General features: G+C 35.3%; 1 protein-coding gene across 1 annotated transcript; it reads right to left on the bottom strand.

Annotated features, from left to right (window-relative positions):
• Positions 1-3,647: 3,647 nt before the first annotated feature.
• On the bottom strand, positions 3,648-18,871 carry LOC132706663 (homeobox protein unplugged-like). Its single transcript, XM_060678134.1, has 2 exons — positions 18,526-18,871; positions 3,648-4,132 (listed from the first exon to the last, which is right to left on the bottom strand). Exons 1-2 carry the CDS (start codon positions 18,782-18,784, stop codon positions 3,648-3,650), a joined length of 744 nt encoding a protein of 247 aa, XP_060534117.1. The 5' UTR covers positions 18,785-18,871.
• Positions 18,872-19,301: the final 430 nt, after the last annotated feature.

Below are 19,301 nucleotides of genomic sequence, written 5' to 3'. Positions count from 1 at the left end.
TTCAAAAAGGAAAATCCAGATCTCGTGGATGGAAAATGGAACAGAAACAAACACTGAAGAACTGAAGAAAGTTACACGAGTTGAAGTGATGTTTGAAGCGAAAGAAATTCATAGTTAAAGGCGTCATATGGGGAGTCTTTCTTTCATACTATCATAGAGAAATGCCGCGTGGATTTTCATAAGCGCATCGGTAAGATTATTGTCAACTATGAAATAGTAAATCCTAGTCAAAGCACTTTTGCACTCGTTTTGTTCAAACGCCATCGTAACCACCTCACATTAACTGAACTTATATGTCAACAGCATATTTTTTGTGATTGACAAATATTTCAAAGAGTAAAAATATTAGGTAAATTGCGTTAATTATTAATGCTAAATATGACAAGATTATAAAAATAGCCAGTCAACAAAAAGGTGATGGCCACAATCTATTGGGATTGTGAAGGAATTCTTTTGATATATTTTAAAGAAACTAATACCACTGTCAATGGTAAATATTACTGAACATTATTACATAAATTGCGAGACTGCATACGTGTAAAACGTCGAGGAAAACTTGCCAGAGGCGTGCGTCTTTTGGACGATAATGCACCTGTCCATACTGCTGGTGTTGCACAAGCTGCCATTTTAGAGTGTGGGTTCCAACAAATAGATCACCCTCCCTATAGTCCAGATATGGCCCCAGCGACTATTATTTGTTTGGTTATTTGAAAAACGACTTACGTGGACAGCGGTTTAACGACGAAGTTGAGTTAAAAGAGGCTGTTTTAGCTCATTTTGCAGACAAACCAAAAGAATGCTTTTTAAAATGTTAATAAAGAGATGTAATAAGTGTATTGAAGTTAAGTGGGATTATATTGAAAAAAAAAATGTTACTCCACTTTGTTTCTTTCATATTCAGGCCGGGAAATTTTGGCGCTGCCCTCGTAAGTATATCCTAGAAAGGGTGAATCCTAAATAAAAGTAAAAGAACCATTTTTGGAGACAATCCCACAGTACTTTTTAGCGTTGCAACTTGGTAAAAAGTCCAAAAAAAAAACGCAAATTTTAAGCACATAACCTATTTAGGGATTTTTGTTATCTCAAATATCTATCTCGACCGGACTATAAATGGTAAAAAAGGTGCGTTAAGTATCTGAGACCCTAATTTCAATAAATTAATATAATAATTTCTATTGCACGTAAACAAAATGCGAAACTCAAACCTCTTTGAGGTTTTGACATTTCTACAGAATCACTCAGCCTGACTGATATTAAAAACTACTTGTTTCTTAGCATCCGGAGGTCTCAAAACTCCACTTAGTTTAAAGACGGATTTAAAGTTTCAGAAACACTGAAGGAATAAAATCCCAAAGAGGTTTTATCCAATCTATGTTCAGATCACAGAATATGGTTGTTTATTCTGTGCTCATACTGATCACAAACCTTTAGTTAAAAATAACATCATCACTTCGATCGATTTTTGTAGAGTCTCTTACTGAAAATGTAAATCAGGTTTAAAACTTGGAGCCATATGCGCATCTGTACGTATGTACAAGTGCTCTTGCTGACTTTTTCTTTAACTCCATTTAATGATTTTTTTTTCTTATGTTCTGTGAATTTTCCAAACCAAACTATTTTACAATTTTGTGTTGTACTATCTGCGTTGACATCGAAAACATGTTGGTATAAGGAACATCAGTTAGACACTCTCCTTCTCAGAATGATTTGCCGATTACTAAATAAAAGACTTCTTTTATACAGGGCGATCGAGGTTGAGTTAAAATATTTAAATAGCGTATTTTGCGCCCAAAATTAGCCATGGTTTCATAAACACTTATCATCAGAATATCGAATATCAAGAGATTCACGTTCACCTTTGAACATTTGGATGAAATATACAGGGTGAGTTGAAAAGATGGCGATACGGTAACGACAATGTCTTTGTATTAAAATATTGAGGCTGCATTTTTGCGCATGACGGTATAATACATTGCGTTACACACTATTTTAAAAAAATATGTTTAGGAGTGTTCTTAAAATATTATTCTTGACTTGAGATTTTTTAATTTGACACAAGTTGCCCCTCTCCTGCCTTATTTCAACGTACTGCCTACGATTTGTTAAGGACGGTCTGAACCAGTTCAGAGCTATTCCACGATTTCCGTATTGTTCCATCTTATTCAAAAGAATTTCGTGGTTCATACAGTCAAATGGCCTGTTAAGATCACAAAATATCCCAGCAGGGTCTCTCTAGACTCGATATAGTTGATAGCTTGCTCCAAAAACGAATGGATCGCTGTTTGGGTTGATCTACCTATTCTGAAACCGTGCTGACTTTCAGACAAAATTTTGTCAATGGATTTTATGTGGAAAATGCTTAGAATTAACCATTCATATTTTCATAATTTGAATAATATAATTTTAATATTTGGCGTTTTTCATCCTCAGTATAAGTTACAAGTTATTTAACTTACTCTGCAGGTCTTTAGTTTTTATTAGTGTATGCAAACGTAGATAGTATGGTTGCTATCAAGGCAGACTTGACGATTGACAAAAACGGCCAATGAACTGTATGTTTTTGAAATAAGGAACAAAAAAATATCTACGATTTAAACTAATAATATACAGGGCATTCCATTAAAAAAAAAAGATGTTGCATAAGATAATAGAAGAAGAAGAAGCAGAAAAAGAAGAAGAATTTTATTGACCACATATTGTACAATAATAATACAATTGTAGCCTGTCATTATAAGGTAAAATTTAAAAACAAAATGTAAAAGGTATAAAGGTGTAAAAAAAATGTATTTTATAAATAACACAACAGTGGACAATAAAAAATGTAAAGGTCAACAACGCTAACACGGAGTATAAAAATCGTACAGAAACTGCAAGGTAGTATGCTAAGATCTTCACACATTTCAGTAAGCCAAGGATTTTAATTTAGTTTTTTTATTGTGTTTGAGTACTCGTCCACACTATAGAAAGAATTTTCAATAAGCAACACTTTAATATTTGTTTTGAATACCTCAAAAGCCATATGTACCTATCTGGAACTCTTATAAGATTTTTTCCACGTGTTGGATGACTATGAGACACACCTTCAAATATGTTAGTATGTTTGTTAATTTCTAAAAGATTGTGGAGAATATATATATACAGGGCAGTGTCATTATCTTATATTTTTCAAAATATGGGGTACAGTGTTCATTGTGCCTAGCCCCAGCAAGAAGTCTTATAGCCCTTTTCTGCATCGTGAATATTTGAACAGCATTGACAGAGCAAAAAGCTTCAAACTTTCAAAGTTAACCCTGCAGGTGGGTGTCAAAATATAATATAATAATAATATAATATAACTATATACGTAGCCCGTCCAATTACAAAACTCGCCTTACTTTTTGAACCTACCTCGTATATTCCGAAAGCCCCTAGCGGGTGCAATAAAATACGCGACTTTACGTCGTAATTAAAAAAAAAAACGTGAATATTCTGTTGAGTGCTTCGCGAAAAGCTAGCACATTATATATTCGAGGTCTAATTGTAGGCTAAAAAGACGCTATTTATATTTCACGCTCTGCACGTTGCTCCGGTTTCGCATCCCGAACCTCATAGAGTTAAACATCACAACTTCATCACTGTTTTTCCATACTCTTTCCGAGTCCGTCAGGTTAATGCGGGGGCGAATGGTGATGGGGATGGTACCCGTGGAAATCCAAACCCGCCCTCAACGCCGCGTGACTAGCTAGAACCCTACCGGCCAAATCTCCCAGCGCCCTCTCCAGCTGCTGATGTTGACTTCTAACGGCGAATCGATTGACGTGCACCGGTATGGGAACCACCAGTTTGCTCTTCTGTTGCGTCCCTTTGCCTGTCTGATGAGGTCCCGTGCCCAAACCGGCTTTGACGCGTTTCCATTTGGCCCTACGGTTTTGGAACCAAATTTTCACTTGGACCTCGCTGAGTCGTAGCGCCGACGCTATCTGACTTCGCTCGGTTAGCGATAGATATTTTTTCGCGTGGAATTCCCTCTCGAGTTCGAGGAGTTGCTCGCTGGTGAAGGCGGTTCTCCTTCTGCGAGCTTTGGTCGACGCGGTACCCTCGCAAGGCCCGTCGGAATTCTGGGTGTCTTCCGCGTCATCGTCCATATCAGAACCTGCAAAATGGCAGTGTTAGAGTGCAAGTAAACTAAGTAAAGCGTATTTAGCAAAAAAATCGGAAATTGTGTTTATTTATTTTAAAACAACGCACCCCAACGTGACGAGCTAACGTAATCAATTTCAAAGGTACGCTAAGCAGAAGAACTTCGCGGTTCGTGCTCCTGCAGACCACTATGGAACTTTCGCAAAATCGATGTCATTTAATTGTGTATAAAGTGTCCTTCACATCTCTTCGAACTTCAGAGTTACGGCAAACTTCGGTAAATATTAAAATTGGTACAAATAAAAGCGTCGTCGACAAAACTTGAAACTCTCTCTCCTAACAGTTTACTATGCTGTTCAAATTATCCCATCTTTAGCAGTTTTTCATTAATCGCCAATAATTTAGCCACAAAAACGGAAATTTTAAGGAACTTTTAGATTTTCTGCCAATAATCGACACACCCTGTATATAATTCAAACAAGTTCGAAATAGGGGTGATAGCCCTGGATCTCCCACGTTTCCTGATGTATGATTTTCAAGAAAATATTGGTTTTCCGAAACCATGCAGTACGCCGTAATAATCAATGACTTCATCGCGTCTCGATTGTGATTGTCATTTGGATTTTTTCAAATATCTCGAACAGCGTATGTGATATACGAAATTCGTAAATACAAACATTGTAGCTCTCGATGTGGCTTATTACACTGTTTAAACTAATTGGCCATATTTTTCACGAATTTTGATTTTCTGCTAATAATTTAATAGGGAAAAGAACGATTTTCATGGTCTTTTTGATTTTTGTCCATCATTGAAAAACCCTGTATACAATTGAAAAAATGTCTGACATAAAAGTCATAGCCCCCGATTTCCCGCATTTCCTGGTTCTACAATTTTTCTGATCGGTTGAATAGTTTTTGAGAAAATTATGTTTTTCTGGAAGCCAAAATATTCAAAGAAAATTTTTCAAAATTAAAAAAAATATATTTGGTGATTACGCTCAAATTCTACTGTTTAGATGTGGGTATGGACTTTTACTTCCTTGCCAAATTTAAAATCGATAGCTACATATTTGGGTCACTTATGACGTTTTTGAATATAGTACGGAATATCCCGATCACCCTGTACAGTATGTGAAAACTTTAAATACAGAAGTTTTAGGTGTTTTAGCTATGTAAAAAAAACTGGCAACAGAATCACAGCCCTCTTGTTATCGTCAATTATCATTACATTATCAGTTTTTTGCAAATTACCGATGCACCCTCTACATTTTTAAAAAATCATCAAGAATAAAGGTTTTTGGTCCGGATGTTGGGCATCGTTTGGTTAAAGAATTTTTTCAATCGTACGTAGCGTCTTGGAGATATGATTTTTTTTCTCGATACCCTGCAAGTGCGGTTTTTAATTTTTTAAAAATACTTCTCGACCCCCCAGCCCCCCTAGTTTCAATAGGTTTCGTTACGGAGCTAAATTCTATATATGTGTCAAATTTCAAGTGGATGGCTTCAAATTTCGGACACTTATCGTGTTTCATAGCGAAGTCCAAAAAACAGATGAAAATCGAAAAAAAAAGATGGACGCCTTGGTTTGATCATACCCATTTTTTACTGGTTTGTGTACCTTGTGCACGGCTTAAAAGGAGCCAAATTTGAAGGTCGTGCTGCAAACCGTTCAAAAGATGTAGCCAATTAATGCCAGGTCTACAGAGAAACGGAGAACAGAAAAGAAAAAGTTTTTTTTTTCTACGCTGATCATTTCTGTACCAATGGCGGCCCCCTAGGACCTACGGTTGCCGAGATATAAGTTTCCTTGCCAAGCGCGTATATTTTCGAAAAATTCGATTTCATCGATTTTTCGAAAATAACTAGTGTGTACTAGACGTGTCGCCTTCACATGGAAAACGCGTAATAATGCTTCATGCTGGGTCCAAAAAGGGTGGAAGATGCCTTCCAAAAACGTCAAAGATTCAAGTGTGGATTACCATGAAAACATGATAGCGGAAATATTTGAGGACTGGTTTCAAAATAATCTGTTCCCAAAAGTATCTGCAAATACTTTTATTGTGTTGGATAATTAAAAATTAGAACAATTCCAAATACTTCTTCAAATAATGAAGAAATTAGAGAATTTCTGTACGAAAATGATTTATATTTTGAAGAGAGCTACGTGAAAAAACAACTTCTGGAATTATTAAAAATACAACATTTTAATAAAGATAGAAAGATAGAAAATATACTTTATTCCGCTTGCTAGTGTAGGTAGATAAATTCCTAGGACGGTCCCGGTAAAAGCACTATATTTCTGGTACAAGTATAATTGTTGTAATTTCCTTTCAAAAGATATTGGTGAGGTTGTTTCCTAAATTTGTACTATATTCAGGGGTAAAGAATTAAACAGGCGTTCTAGATATTAGCTCTCTAGCATTAAACTGGGTCCACCTTAAAAAGATAAATTTCCTAAACGTCTTCACTTTTGAGATACGGGGTGGTGAAATAAAATATGTTTTTTAATATCTGTAATACCACAAGAGGCATTATTTAGTGTAACACAATTTTTCTTAAATACACCAGTGGCGGACGTACGAAATTTCACATACAATACAATACAATCTCCTATCATTTCTAGAAAAATTTAATTAGTAAATAGTATTTAGAAACAATTTTCAAAAATTAAATAAAAATGTAAAAATATAAAAAAAATACTTTAAAATTGTTTTTTATTTGTTTTAAATTTTAATGACATTACGCCCAATTTTTATGCTTAATTATAGTTTGTTACTTCTATTAACTTAGTAATTAATGCGCAAAATAAAGAAGAGAAAGAAACTTATGAAAAATAAAGGGCTTTATTCAGCTAAATCCACTTTTAGACCATAGATAGAATAATGCTGCGATCTAACAAGGTATTTATGCATTCCAATATTCAATAAAATATGTGAAAATTGCGAATTTATCAATAAAAATAGTTAATAGATATTAGTTGTATTTACTTATTAAACTAGTAATATATAACCATAATATATAATAGCTGACAATGGAACTAAAATAAATATGTAAAAAATTAGTTGAAGACAGCAGATTTCATATAAATATATAACTATAAATAGATAGCTACATTATTAACAATCTTAAAAAGAAAGAACAATATCGAGACATTCTCTCCTGTTCTGTAGTCAAGCTAAACTGCTCGTTATATTGTAGATGTGTAAGAAATATTCTGGGATCTTTCACAGCTTCAACTTTATCTATATTATTAACAGTTCTGCTGGATTCATCTACTGCTATTTGCCATTAGACTGGTAAAGAAAAGTTTCACTTACAATTTTTCCCATGATCACGTGACCCGGTAAATAGTATTTAGACACAATTTTCAAAAATTAAATGAAAATTTAAAAAAATAAAAAGAAAAATGAGACAACCCGTCCTATCATATGTCGAATGATCTCGTGAATCCAGAAATGCAAAAAATATAGGTTGTTAGTTTAGAGTTCCCACTTTCTTGTGTCAATCGGTATAGTAAAATAGTAACTATACAAATTTAAATTAAATAATAAAACTAAATTAGATTAGAAAGGACTTAAGAAGAATCTTAGTTATTTATAAAAATCTAAGGGCTAATAGTTATTTATTTTTAAACTGAACCAGTAAGTGAAACGGAATGCGCAAAAGTTTGTATTTCATTAACTTGTCAGTTGAAGCCAGTTTACTCAAGCCGCAGGTTTGGGGCTCACGTGGGGTTTCAAGGAAATGACTGGTTAGGAGATAACTTAATCTTATTCTTGGCCGATTTTAAAAAGCAGCTTGTACAATTGTCTACCATATTCACACGTTAACTTACACATTTTCGTTCCCATTATTTATTACAAGCCATTCCAACTATGTTATCGATTTTATATGGCACGTTCGATCACAAAATTAAATTTAAAAATTATATTTTTGCAATTACTCATCACCTTTTCCTTAGTATTAGATGAAAACTAAATTAAATACTAATAATAATAATAATAATAAATAGCCTTTATTATAACAAAAAAAAAACACAATATTAATATTTTTCAAAACACGGTAAACGGATAGCTCAAAAGCGATGCGGTCTAGCTATAAATAGCTAATCTACTGCACCGCTAAAGAACTATTTATATAATTAATAAATTGCGCACTATTTATTGAAATAAAAAATGCAAGTACAACAAATAAAATATGAAAAATACCTGCAAAGAATTTGATAAGCCAATATAATCCCTTGCTAATAACATAATTAGTAACACATTATTAGGAAAACTGTATTTGTAACAAATGATCTTTGTACCTTTTTTTAAATGAATATAAATTTAAGTTAATGAATTCCTGTGACGAAGAATTATAAACACGAATTGCGTTGAATGTGAAAGATCTACGAAACAAGGCGCTCTGAAGATTTGGCATCGTTAGTCTGTATCTGTATCTTACATTCACGAATACCTTGAAATGAAGAGCTCTTCTTTGTTCCATTTTAAGTCAATTAAGTTGACGATATGCAGCAGATACATAGTCATATTTTCGAAAACCCTTAATAAAACGAACATAAGCATTTTGCAACCTTTGAATACGGCACTTTTTTGTCAGTGGCTCGTTCATCAATGACACTTCTAAGAGCATTCGCAGTACTTGACTTCCGCTTAAACCCGCACTAACTTGCTGGTAATATTCTATTATCCATTATATAGGTATACATTTGATTATAAAGAACTTTTTCGTATATTTTTGATGGTGCCGGTAATATACTTATTACGTCATTGAAACTTGTCGGGACATTATTTTTAGCTAATGGTTTTCCAAGTGACATTTTCCAGTTATAATAATCATAATATATATTTGGGCTGTCACAACCAACTTGCTAAAATTATCCATCTCCAACTACCCTTAATGTATGGCCTTCTAGAAACATACCAACCGTATTATAAATACCGGTCCTCGGCAGTACTCGAACATGGATAGTGGACTACAATAAACCCGATATCGTCCTCATAGACAAAGAAAAGAAAAATGCCCTCATAATTGATATCGCTGTTCCACTCTCCCACAATATCAGTAAAACTGAAGCAGAAAAAATACAAAAATATGAAAATTTGGCCGTCATCGGATAATGTTAACAAGTAGAAAAAATACATTAGAATTCTAAAATACAAACTTTAAAAACAGATACGTAGAAACATACATCAACAAAAGACAAAAGAGAGAAAAACACACAAAGTATATCACACTGAGAGATAGACATTACTACAATCAAAGTATTCATCGATAGATGAATTCAAAATGAACTTTAATTTTTGCTTAAATAAATGGACAGGCGATATCTGTTTGACGGGCAAAGGCAACTTAATATATAGTTTCATTGGTAAAATCATAGGGCTGTAAGCTACTCTGGCTAACTTATGACTTGGCAACTGCAAATTAAGATTGGCTCTAAAATTGTAATCTCCATCAGTTCTGGTCATCCAATAATTAGATGGATTACTCTCTATGTAAACTATACTATTTAATAGGAAGAGTGACCACAAGACTTCCCCAACATTGTTCGAGAAATACGTTTTTGTTGGACAAAAACTTCACTAGCTCTGAAGGAGTTTCCCCAACATCTAATAGCGTAAGATAAGCACGATCGAACATATCCGGAATAATACAATAGTAAAAGCTGAAGATGCACACTCCACCGCAGTCGCCTAATAACAAAAGTATGCATAGCCATATTGTTTAATGCGTAGTCAATTTGGCCTGTCCAGAACAAATTGCCGTCTATACCCAAACCCAAATGCTTGACAACGTTAGTTTGATTAATCAATTTATCGTCCATTCTAACCAATAAGCTCATCCCAGTCTTTGTCCCGTTCAAACAAATACCGTTACGCTCACAATATCGGGTCATACCACTTACTGCCCTAGTGGACAAGGACGTGAGATTTTCCAGACTCCTAGATGACATTGCCACAGCAGTATCATCTGCATTGGCTGTGAAAGAATCGGATATATCATTTATAAATATTATAAATAATAAAGGTCCCAGTATGCTTCCCTGTGGGACACCGCTCGTGAGTTCTTTAGATGAGGATCTTATTACATTAGCATTATCCATTATTCAGTAACGACTCCATCACTTATTTAACAACAAATTAATATCAAGCACATCAAAAGCTCGCTCGAAGTCAAAGAACATACATAATGTGTTATTATTCTGGTCCAGGTTCGAGACTATTTGGTTATATAAGGAAGCTAAACAGTCTCGAGGAGACAATCCATTACGAAAACCAAACTGAGAATTGGAGAAAAATTGCTCCGCACGTAAAAACAATAACAATAAGTGACGGAAAATTTGATTATGACTGGAATCTGAACGAAATCGCGTCAAAAATAGGCCTTTGGAGCTCCTGTTCGATCCAGAAATTGAGTTTCCGTTACTAAAGTTACAGAATATCCGATTTTGAGCGGAAAAACCTATAGTTCGACTCAGAAAAAAGGTTTTACGTTGAGATCTACAGATTTGATATGGTTTCCGTACACAATTTGTCGTAAAAGCCGTAAATTTGATATTAACGGGCTACAAAAAGTACAGTTTCATTAATTTTTCGTTAAAAATCCTTCTCAACCCAAAAAGTGAGGTTTTAAATTGATATCTGCCGTTTCCGTACAACAGATAGCGAAAAATCTGGTTTTTGAGTGAAGCGCTAATTTTATACCTTCAGGTTTGATGTAATGTTCGTTATAAATGTGTGCAGGAAAAGCTCATTCTAATTTTTCAAGGAAACTTCTACAGGCTACTGTAATATCCACGAATCCTATACCACCGTAGAAAACTTTTACTTAAAGGATGTTCTTGTACGATATTTTCCAAATTATCCATAAAAATCTCGGCTAACAAAGGACTAAGTGGGTTTCCCATAATCAAACATTCCTTAGAGATGTAAATCTGTCCATTAAATTCAAAATAATTTTGGTCTAAAGATACAATTGAGCAATCTAATAAATCTTGTTTCACCAATGGGTTAACCTGTTTCCGGGTGAGGGTGAAATCTACTAAATCTATCAACATCCATAGGTGGAATACTGTGAAATGAGTTTTGTATATCAAAAGACAAAAGTGTTTCGTTAGAAGGGATTTTGATATCTTTAATTTTGTTGATTATTTCAAAAGAATTTGCGTGTCCGAAAAAATGTCGCAAATAACGCAAATTGAGCAGTCATAAAGTTTTTGATAAAAGAAAGGTCAACACCTAAGGAGGAGACCCCGTATCATCTGCTCACCGAGTGCCCTGCCTTGACATGGGCAAGATTGGGAGTCTTCGGAACGGCCATGATCGATCCGGACTCGGTGCACGGTATTGGGCTAAAGGAGTTGCTGACCTTCTACAGGAGGGGCGGCATTCTGGACGCCCTCTAGAGCGGCCTGGGGGCACAACGGGCCCATCCGGTGGCCTAAGTGCTTGGACGCCCGCGAGGGCGCCTCCCTTTAATACCAATACCAATACCAATACACCTAAAATTATTAAAGAAAGGTTGGATTGTGTGTATGGCCAAAGTTCTCCTTCGTATTCTGCAGTGAAGGGTCATAACGGAAGATATTGTTCCGGTTGTGGAAGAGGTGGTATTGAGTGATCGACGTTTAAAAGTCAAGGAAATCTCAGAAATTACTAAGCTTTCTGATACAAGTGTTCGTCGAATCCTGCATGATTATTTAGGTATGTATAAGGTTCATAAGATGGGTTCCTAAAAACCTTTCGGCTATTCAAAAACAACGCCGTGTCAAGTGTGCGCGGTCTTTTTTGGAACTCTGTGGGTCGGAACTGAAGCCTGTCATGCAAACTATTGTGACGGGAGATGAAACTATGGTTCTCTATTATGACCCTCTAAGGAAAAAGAATCAATGGAATGGCGTCGTAAGGGTGAAGCACCTCTAAGAAAATTCAGAGACAGCCAGTGGCGATGGCCACGATCTTTTGGGATTGTGAAGGAATTCTTTTGATAGATTTTAAAGAAACGGTCTATGGTAAATATTACGCAAAATTATTACATAAATTGCGAGACTGCATACGTGTAAAACGTCTAAGAAAACTGACCAGAGGCGTGCGTCTTTTGCACGATAATGCACCTGTGCATACTGCTGGTGTTGCACAAGCCGCCATTTTAGAGTGTGGGCTCCAACAGATAGATCATCCTCCCTATAGTCCAGATATGGCCCGCAGCGACTATTATTTGTTTGGATATTTGAAAAAGGACTTACGTGGACGGCGGGTTAATGACGAAGTTGAGTTAAAAGAGGCTGTTTTAGCTCGTTTTGCAGACAAACCAAAAGAATATATTTTTAAAAGGATTGAGTTGTTAATAAAGAGATGTAATGAGTGCATCGAATAAGGGGGATTATATTGAAAAATAATAAAAAAATGTTACTCTACTTTGTTTCTTTCATATTCAGGCCGAGAAATTTTGGCTAACCAAAATTTAACTTAATTAGTTCGAGTCAAAGCCTAAGCTTTTTCAATGTTGCCAACTTTTTTTTTTTTCGGCTGCTCCGCATTATCCTTACACAGCCAAAACCGTTCGATTATCCTAAATAAATTCAAACGCACGCTGTTTGTCCCCACGCACAAAATTAAATTATGTATAGGGGAAAGCTCAGCGTATTCGCCCTCTAGAGTTGTTAACAGTAATCTAGTTACCATTCATTAGACGGCCCATTAAATGTTTATATACGGCTCTAATTTATATCCGCCGGATTGTTATAGCGCGTTCGCCGCTATCATTACGAGCGATAATTTGTTTATCGCGTTTATTGAATCCGGAATTGCGTTACGGGGGGTGGGGGGCGAGGGGGGCGATAAAAGTGCGTAAGTTTTTATGCAGGTGATCGGAAAGAAATCGTTCAATTATTTACCATCGAATATCTCGATAACATTTTAATTGGCTGTAACTTTTTGTTTTTAGAGATATCCAAGTGACGTATAAAACGAAACACTATAAGCCTATATCATATCCTTTAAAATGTACATTATATACGTGTTTCATAGAATAGCTTAATGCGATTACAATGATGTAATACACTTTATATTTTAGTCAACCTGTTTTTGGCAATAACAATAATTACTTACAAATTTAAGTAGAAAAAAAAACACTAAAAATGACAAGATAAGTAAAAAATTCTTTAACTATTCTAAATACTGCTGTGACCATCATTTTCTTGAACATATTTCTCATACACTATAATTGTATGATGTCAAAATAAATAAATTATATATTTCACGAAATTATATATTTTTATATGACAATTGTTTCGACAACACGGTGTCCTTATCAAATGTAATATTTACAAACTACCTGCTACTATATATACCGAGAAATGACAATGAAATCCTAATTAATGTGAGAATTTAAGTTCAACAACAACATTAATTAGTCATTTTTCGGTATATATTGTGGTGTTGTCGAAACAATTGTTATGTAAAAAATTTACAATTTCGTAAAAATCTGAACTTTTTTAATGTAAATATAAGTACCTGTGCTCTATTTATCTTAGAGGTAATTTGAAAATAATCATTTCTGTTTTGTATGCCTGTCGATTACCAATATTCGTCTTGTTGTATTTTTGGGTCTTCTACATAGTTCTTCGATTTGTAAACAACAACAAAAAAAACGTGGATGATGTCAATTATGTGATAGAAAGAAAACCTTAACTTGTCTTTGCTTGCTTTGTTGAAACCGACGGACAATTGATTTTTGTTTAAATTACATTAACTCATTACATAATAGTATAAAATTCACTATCGAGATTGAACAGGATAACTCTATTAATTTTTTAGACGCAAAACAAATTATATTTTTCCATTTACCATAAACCTTCACACACGGACACAGTCATACATAACAGCTCAAATCACCCTTATACACACAAAATGGCTGCATTTCACTCTTTTGTACACAGACTTCTTAATACGCCACTCTCAACAGTAAATTACAACAAAGAACTTAATATCATTAAACAAATTGCACTGAACAACAGCTACAATCGGTCCATTATAGATAAAATTATAAATAAAAAACAAATACAGACAACAGTAAACTCTATTTATCCGAAACCTAATACAGAACACGAAAATTGAAAACAATTTACATACATAGGAGAACCTAGTGAAAAAGTTTCAAAACATTTGTCAAAATGTTGTTTAAAAATAACTTTCAGAACTAACAACACAATAGGAAAATTTTTAAAAAACAATAAAACGAAATGTCCAAAATTCCAAAAATCAGGTGTCTACAGGTTGAAATGTGGATCCTGTCCTTAAATTTATATTGGACAAACAGGTAGATCCTTCAAGAAACGCCGTAACGAACATAAAAGAGCGTTTAAAAACAATAGTCTAGATTCTAATTATGCTACACACTTAAACACAGAAAAACACATTTTTGACGACAATTTTGATATTTTACATACAGCCACAAAAAGTAGAAAATTAAATTTATTGGAAGCCATGGAGATTAGCAAAATGAGACATTCAAATGTATTGCTTAACGACCAATTAAGGTTTTATGGTCATTTTTCGTGAAAATCTGAACTTTTAGTTCGTATTTATTTTGATAAATGGATTTTCATCAAGTAAAAGCCACCTCAGTTCAAGATACTTCCAAAGCTGGCAAAGAAATTTGCAGAAAACGCTAACGTTTTAAAAGCTAAAAGGGTATGCCGGAGTTATAATGTTTTAAATGACGAGAATAAGGCATATTAGGATTCTATGAAGCACATCTAGTTTCCTCTATTACTGGACTATGTGAAGAGAGATGTATTTCTCGGGGATCAATCCACTCACTTTCCAAAGAATATAAGTATAAGGTTGTTCGGAAAGTCATTTCGTTTTTTCCCGTCAGAGGACTCAATTACATTTTTTCGAAACCAACTTCACACTTAAGCCGCATAACCACTATATGTCTTGAGAGCTGATATTGCAAGGCTTGTGTGTGAAAAAGTTCTATTAATTCTACGCAGTAGTTTTTGGTTGGTGCCCTTTTATATATGCAGAGCAATAAGCAGCATTTTCGTCATATTTTACTTTTTTACTTCAAAAAAGGTAAAAATGCTGTCCAAGCGAGAAAAAAATTGACGGATGTGTATGGAGAAGGCGTGTTAACAGTACGCCAGTGCCAGAACTGGTTTGCAAAATTTCGATCCGGCAATTTTGATGTCGAAGATGCACGACGGTCTGGAAGGCCGGTCGAAGCTGACAAAGATGCGATAAAGGCATTAGTTGATGCAAATCGGTGAATAACCACACGAGAGATCGGTGAGAGATTAAATTTGTCGAATTCGATTGTTTATGGCCATTTGAAAGGCACGGGCTTAACCTCGAAGCTCGATGTGTGGGTGTCCCATGTCCTTACTTAGCGAAATTTGTGTCGTCGCGTTGACGTGTGTGATTCGCTCCTCAAACGTCAAGAAAATGATCCATTTTTGAAGCGGATTATTACTGGGGACGAAAAATGGGTTGTATACAACAATGTTAAACGCAAGAGGTCATGGAGCAGAAAAGATGAACCGGCTCAAAGCGTGTCAAAAGCCAACATTCACCAAAAAAAGGTGATGCTCTCCGTTTGGTGGGATGTCAAGGAATCGTTTTTTATGAGCTTTTGCCGGACAATACAACGATTAATTCAGAAGTCTATTGTCATCAACTGGACAAATTGAATGATTCACTTAAAGAGAAGAGGCCCGAATTAATCAACAGGAAGGTTGTAGTGTTCCACCAGGATAATGCGAGACCTCACACAAGTTTGGTCACTCGCCAAAAACTTTTACAGCTTGAATGGGACGTACTGCAACATCCACCATATTCTCCAGATCTGGCGCCTTCCGACTACTATTTGTTCCGGTCCCTGCAAAATTTTTTGGATGGCAAAACCTTTACCTCAAATGAAGATGTCAAAAACCACCTGAACCAGTTTTTTGCCAGCAAGGACCAAAACTTTTATGAGAGGGGAATTATGTTACTGCCACAAAGATGACAAAAGGTGTTGGACCAGAATGGCCAATATATAATTTAATAAAATATTTATTCATTATACGAAAACTGTCTTTCATGTTCCCTAAAAAAAACGAAATGATTTTCCGAACAACCCAATATATGGTATGTTCATAGATATAAGAAAGTGACCAATTGCTTTTGAATGGGATTATCCGTAATAGAAAATACTTTTATACCTACCTGTGTTTAATATTCTTTGGTTTGGTATACTACTTAGTTTAAGTTTATTAGTAATCATTCTTATTTCGTGTGTAATACAGCGTGTGTTGAATCGTGTGCGAATTATGCAAAATAGGTGCGAGTATCTCAGGAGATGCTCCCGCCCAAATGTAGAAAACACTATTCTATTGAGATTAAGGAAGTTATAAACAATGTTTATTTGACTCTCATTGAACGTGGTGCCAAGAAGCGAGCATCTTTAGAAGAAACGGCCACATTGACGAAAATTGTGAATAATCCCATTTCAGCGAGGAAAAAAAGGAGCGATGCTGACATTTTCTCGGGTGTAGATAAAAGTGATCAAGATATAATACGGCGTAAAATTTACCAGTTATACGAGGAACATAGCGTGCCTACATTAGATATCTTAATTAGGAGGCTTGAAAAAGATGAAACCGGTGTTAAATGTGGTAGAACTAACTTATGGAAGTGTATTCAACACATGGGTTTTAGATTTAAAAAAATTGACAAAAGGCAAGTTTTAATGGAATCTTTTAGAATTCGGAAATGGCGACTGGAATATCTAGAAAAAATTAGGATTTACAGAGAACAACAAAGGCCGATTATTTACTTGGATGAAACCGGGTTCGACACATGATACCTCGGAAAAGGGTTGGGTTTACTCAACTGATAAGTCTAAAACAAACGCGCCATCAAAAAGAGGTAAAAGAATGACTATTTTGCATGCTGGCTCTACAGATCGTTGGATTCCAAACGGACTTTCTCTGTCTGCGAAAAATATTAAAGATTCTTCTCTGGATTACTATGAAGACACCACCGCTGATTTATTTGGAAGTTAGTCGAAATACAAACTAGTCCTAAACATTCCTCCTAATAGCGTAATTGTAATGGACAATGCAAGGTACCACAGTAAACAGTTGACTAAAACCCCTACCTCATGTGACCCAAAAGCATCAATCCAAAACTATATGTATAATAACGACATTTATTTTCACGAAGATTATGCCCAAAAGCAATTAATTGAGGTTCTACAAAACGAATACGTCTATGATAATTATGCAAAAAATCTAGGGCATACAGTTTTAAGGCTTCCACCTTACCACTGCATATTTAATCCCATTGAACATGTTTGCACCAACTAAAATCTGCCATTCGTCGTAACAATGTTTTTCCCCGTGTTAACTCCAATGTCCTTAAACTTATAGAAACCGAAGTTTTTAACATCCCTCCACAAAGTTGGGCAAATTCTGTTAAACAAATAGAAAAAGCAGAGCAATCATACATCCATATTGCAAATAATATAGAACAAATAATAATTAGAACATGCGATGATAGCGATACTGATATATTATGTGAATAATTTCAAGTAATTTAAGTAGGTGATAAAAATAATTTGTAATTTTATTTTAGATTTAAACATAAATAGATACATAAATAAATAAATATTGTTTAATATCTTTCCTAACAAAACCCCAAATAATAAAATTCTAAGCAAAGTACGGATCTGTTCGGCCATATTTCATTCTTACAGCTTGCCCGGGCCTTACCTATTTTTCATATCTACGATAGTGTTTTATTAATTGTATCAATCGGCAGTCTTTCACTTTTACCACCAAAGGCAAAATTAAAGAACAGATATTAACTGCAAAAAAGTTGTGCATTTCAAATACCGCCTGCTATTCCAGTGATGACTTCACCAACCATACCCAATAGGTTAATTCCATCACACGCGAGTACCAAATACTGGGACAGAATTTTTGTAGTCTTACAGCCAATTGGACTACTGTATATTAACTTTCCAGTATTTCTCGTAAGCTGTTGGAAATAACCTAATAATTAAGTAAGGTCCACTGGTATATCTATATAAGATCCTAGCGACGTCTCAACTAGTATAACTGGATATCCTTAGTATGTTCTAACAACATCCTACGTATCTGATATACTGTGGACGTTCCAATTAGTAACATCGTATATCCTTGAGACGATGTCCCTTAGCTGAAACAGTATATCCCTAGGATATACGCTATATCCCGTCAGATATCCCGAGGACGACAAACCAACAAAACACTGAACGAAAATGTGTCTTTATCGTAGATTAAAAAACATATTTAACTTAGTAAAATGACTAATGTAAATGCGGAAGTATCTAGGTCGAACAGTTAGATAAAATTCAATATCAAACGTTTACCGTCTTTCTGACTTCTCCTCGACAAATCCTGAGCGAGATCCATATCCAAGCTGCTTTCGGAATCCGTATCCCTGGTTATCTCTCTCGCGTGGTACTGTTGATTGCGCGCCGGCGACAAATCCCACGAGTTTACGTGATTTACAGTTCTCCTGGGTCCGCAATCACTCATCAACGCTTCTATCGAGAACGGCCTGGGTACTGGCTTGGTAACCGCTTCACTAGATTCTTTAATGTCCGTATCACTAGTCGGCAGTTCCATGTTAGTCAATAAACCACGCGAATTTTGCACTTTGACGTAAAATATCAACGGTTTTTATTGTTAAATAAATATAGACTGTGGGAAGGAGTGACGTAAATACGACCAGACAAAAAGTTCATGGCAAACTGGATCCCAGAACGATCGTAGCGTTGCCACCTCCAATGTGATCGAGTCGCGAGGACGCGGGGCGTCACGCTGTCGCTTAACTCCGCCTTTTCACGTCATTGGCACGCGGACGACCAATGAGAAGCGGCCAATCAACGAAACCGCCGGATATATTTATAATATTTAATTAACCGTGAAAGGGGAATCATAATCAAGTGCTCGTTTGTAGTTGAGTTACGCTCGTTAATTTTCCTTTGTCCCGGATAAGCGAGGATACTGTTACGGCGTAATTGGCGAAGACTCGCTGAATAAAATTAACGCGCCGGGTGGTTCGTAAGGTAGGTACCTATTCGGTAACTTACTTAAATGTTCAAAATTTATACAGAAAGCAAAATAAAGTTTTATTCGGACT

This window comes from Cylas formicarius, unplaced genomic scaffold (genome assembly GCF_029955315.1).
Source record: "Cylas formicarius isolate icCylForm1 unplaced genomic scaffold, icCylForm1.1 PGA_scaffold_10__41_contigs__length_53128322, whole genome shotgun sequence".
Lineage (NCBI taxonomy): Eukaryota > Metazoa > Arthropoda > Insecta > Coleoptera > Brentidae > Cylas > Cylas formicarius.
Note: the sequence above shows the minus strand (reverse complement) of the source record. Positions and strands in the feature narration are given on the sequence as shown.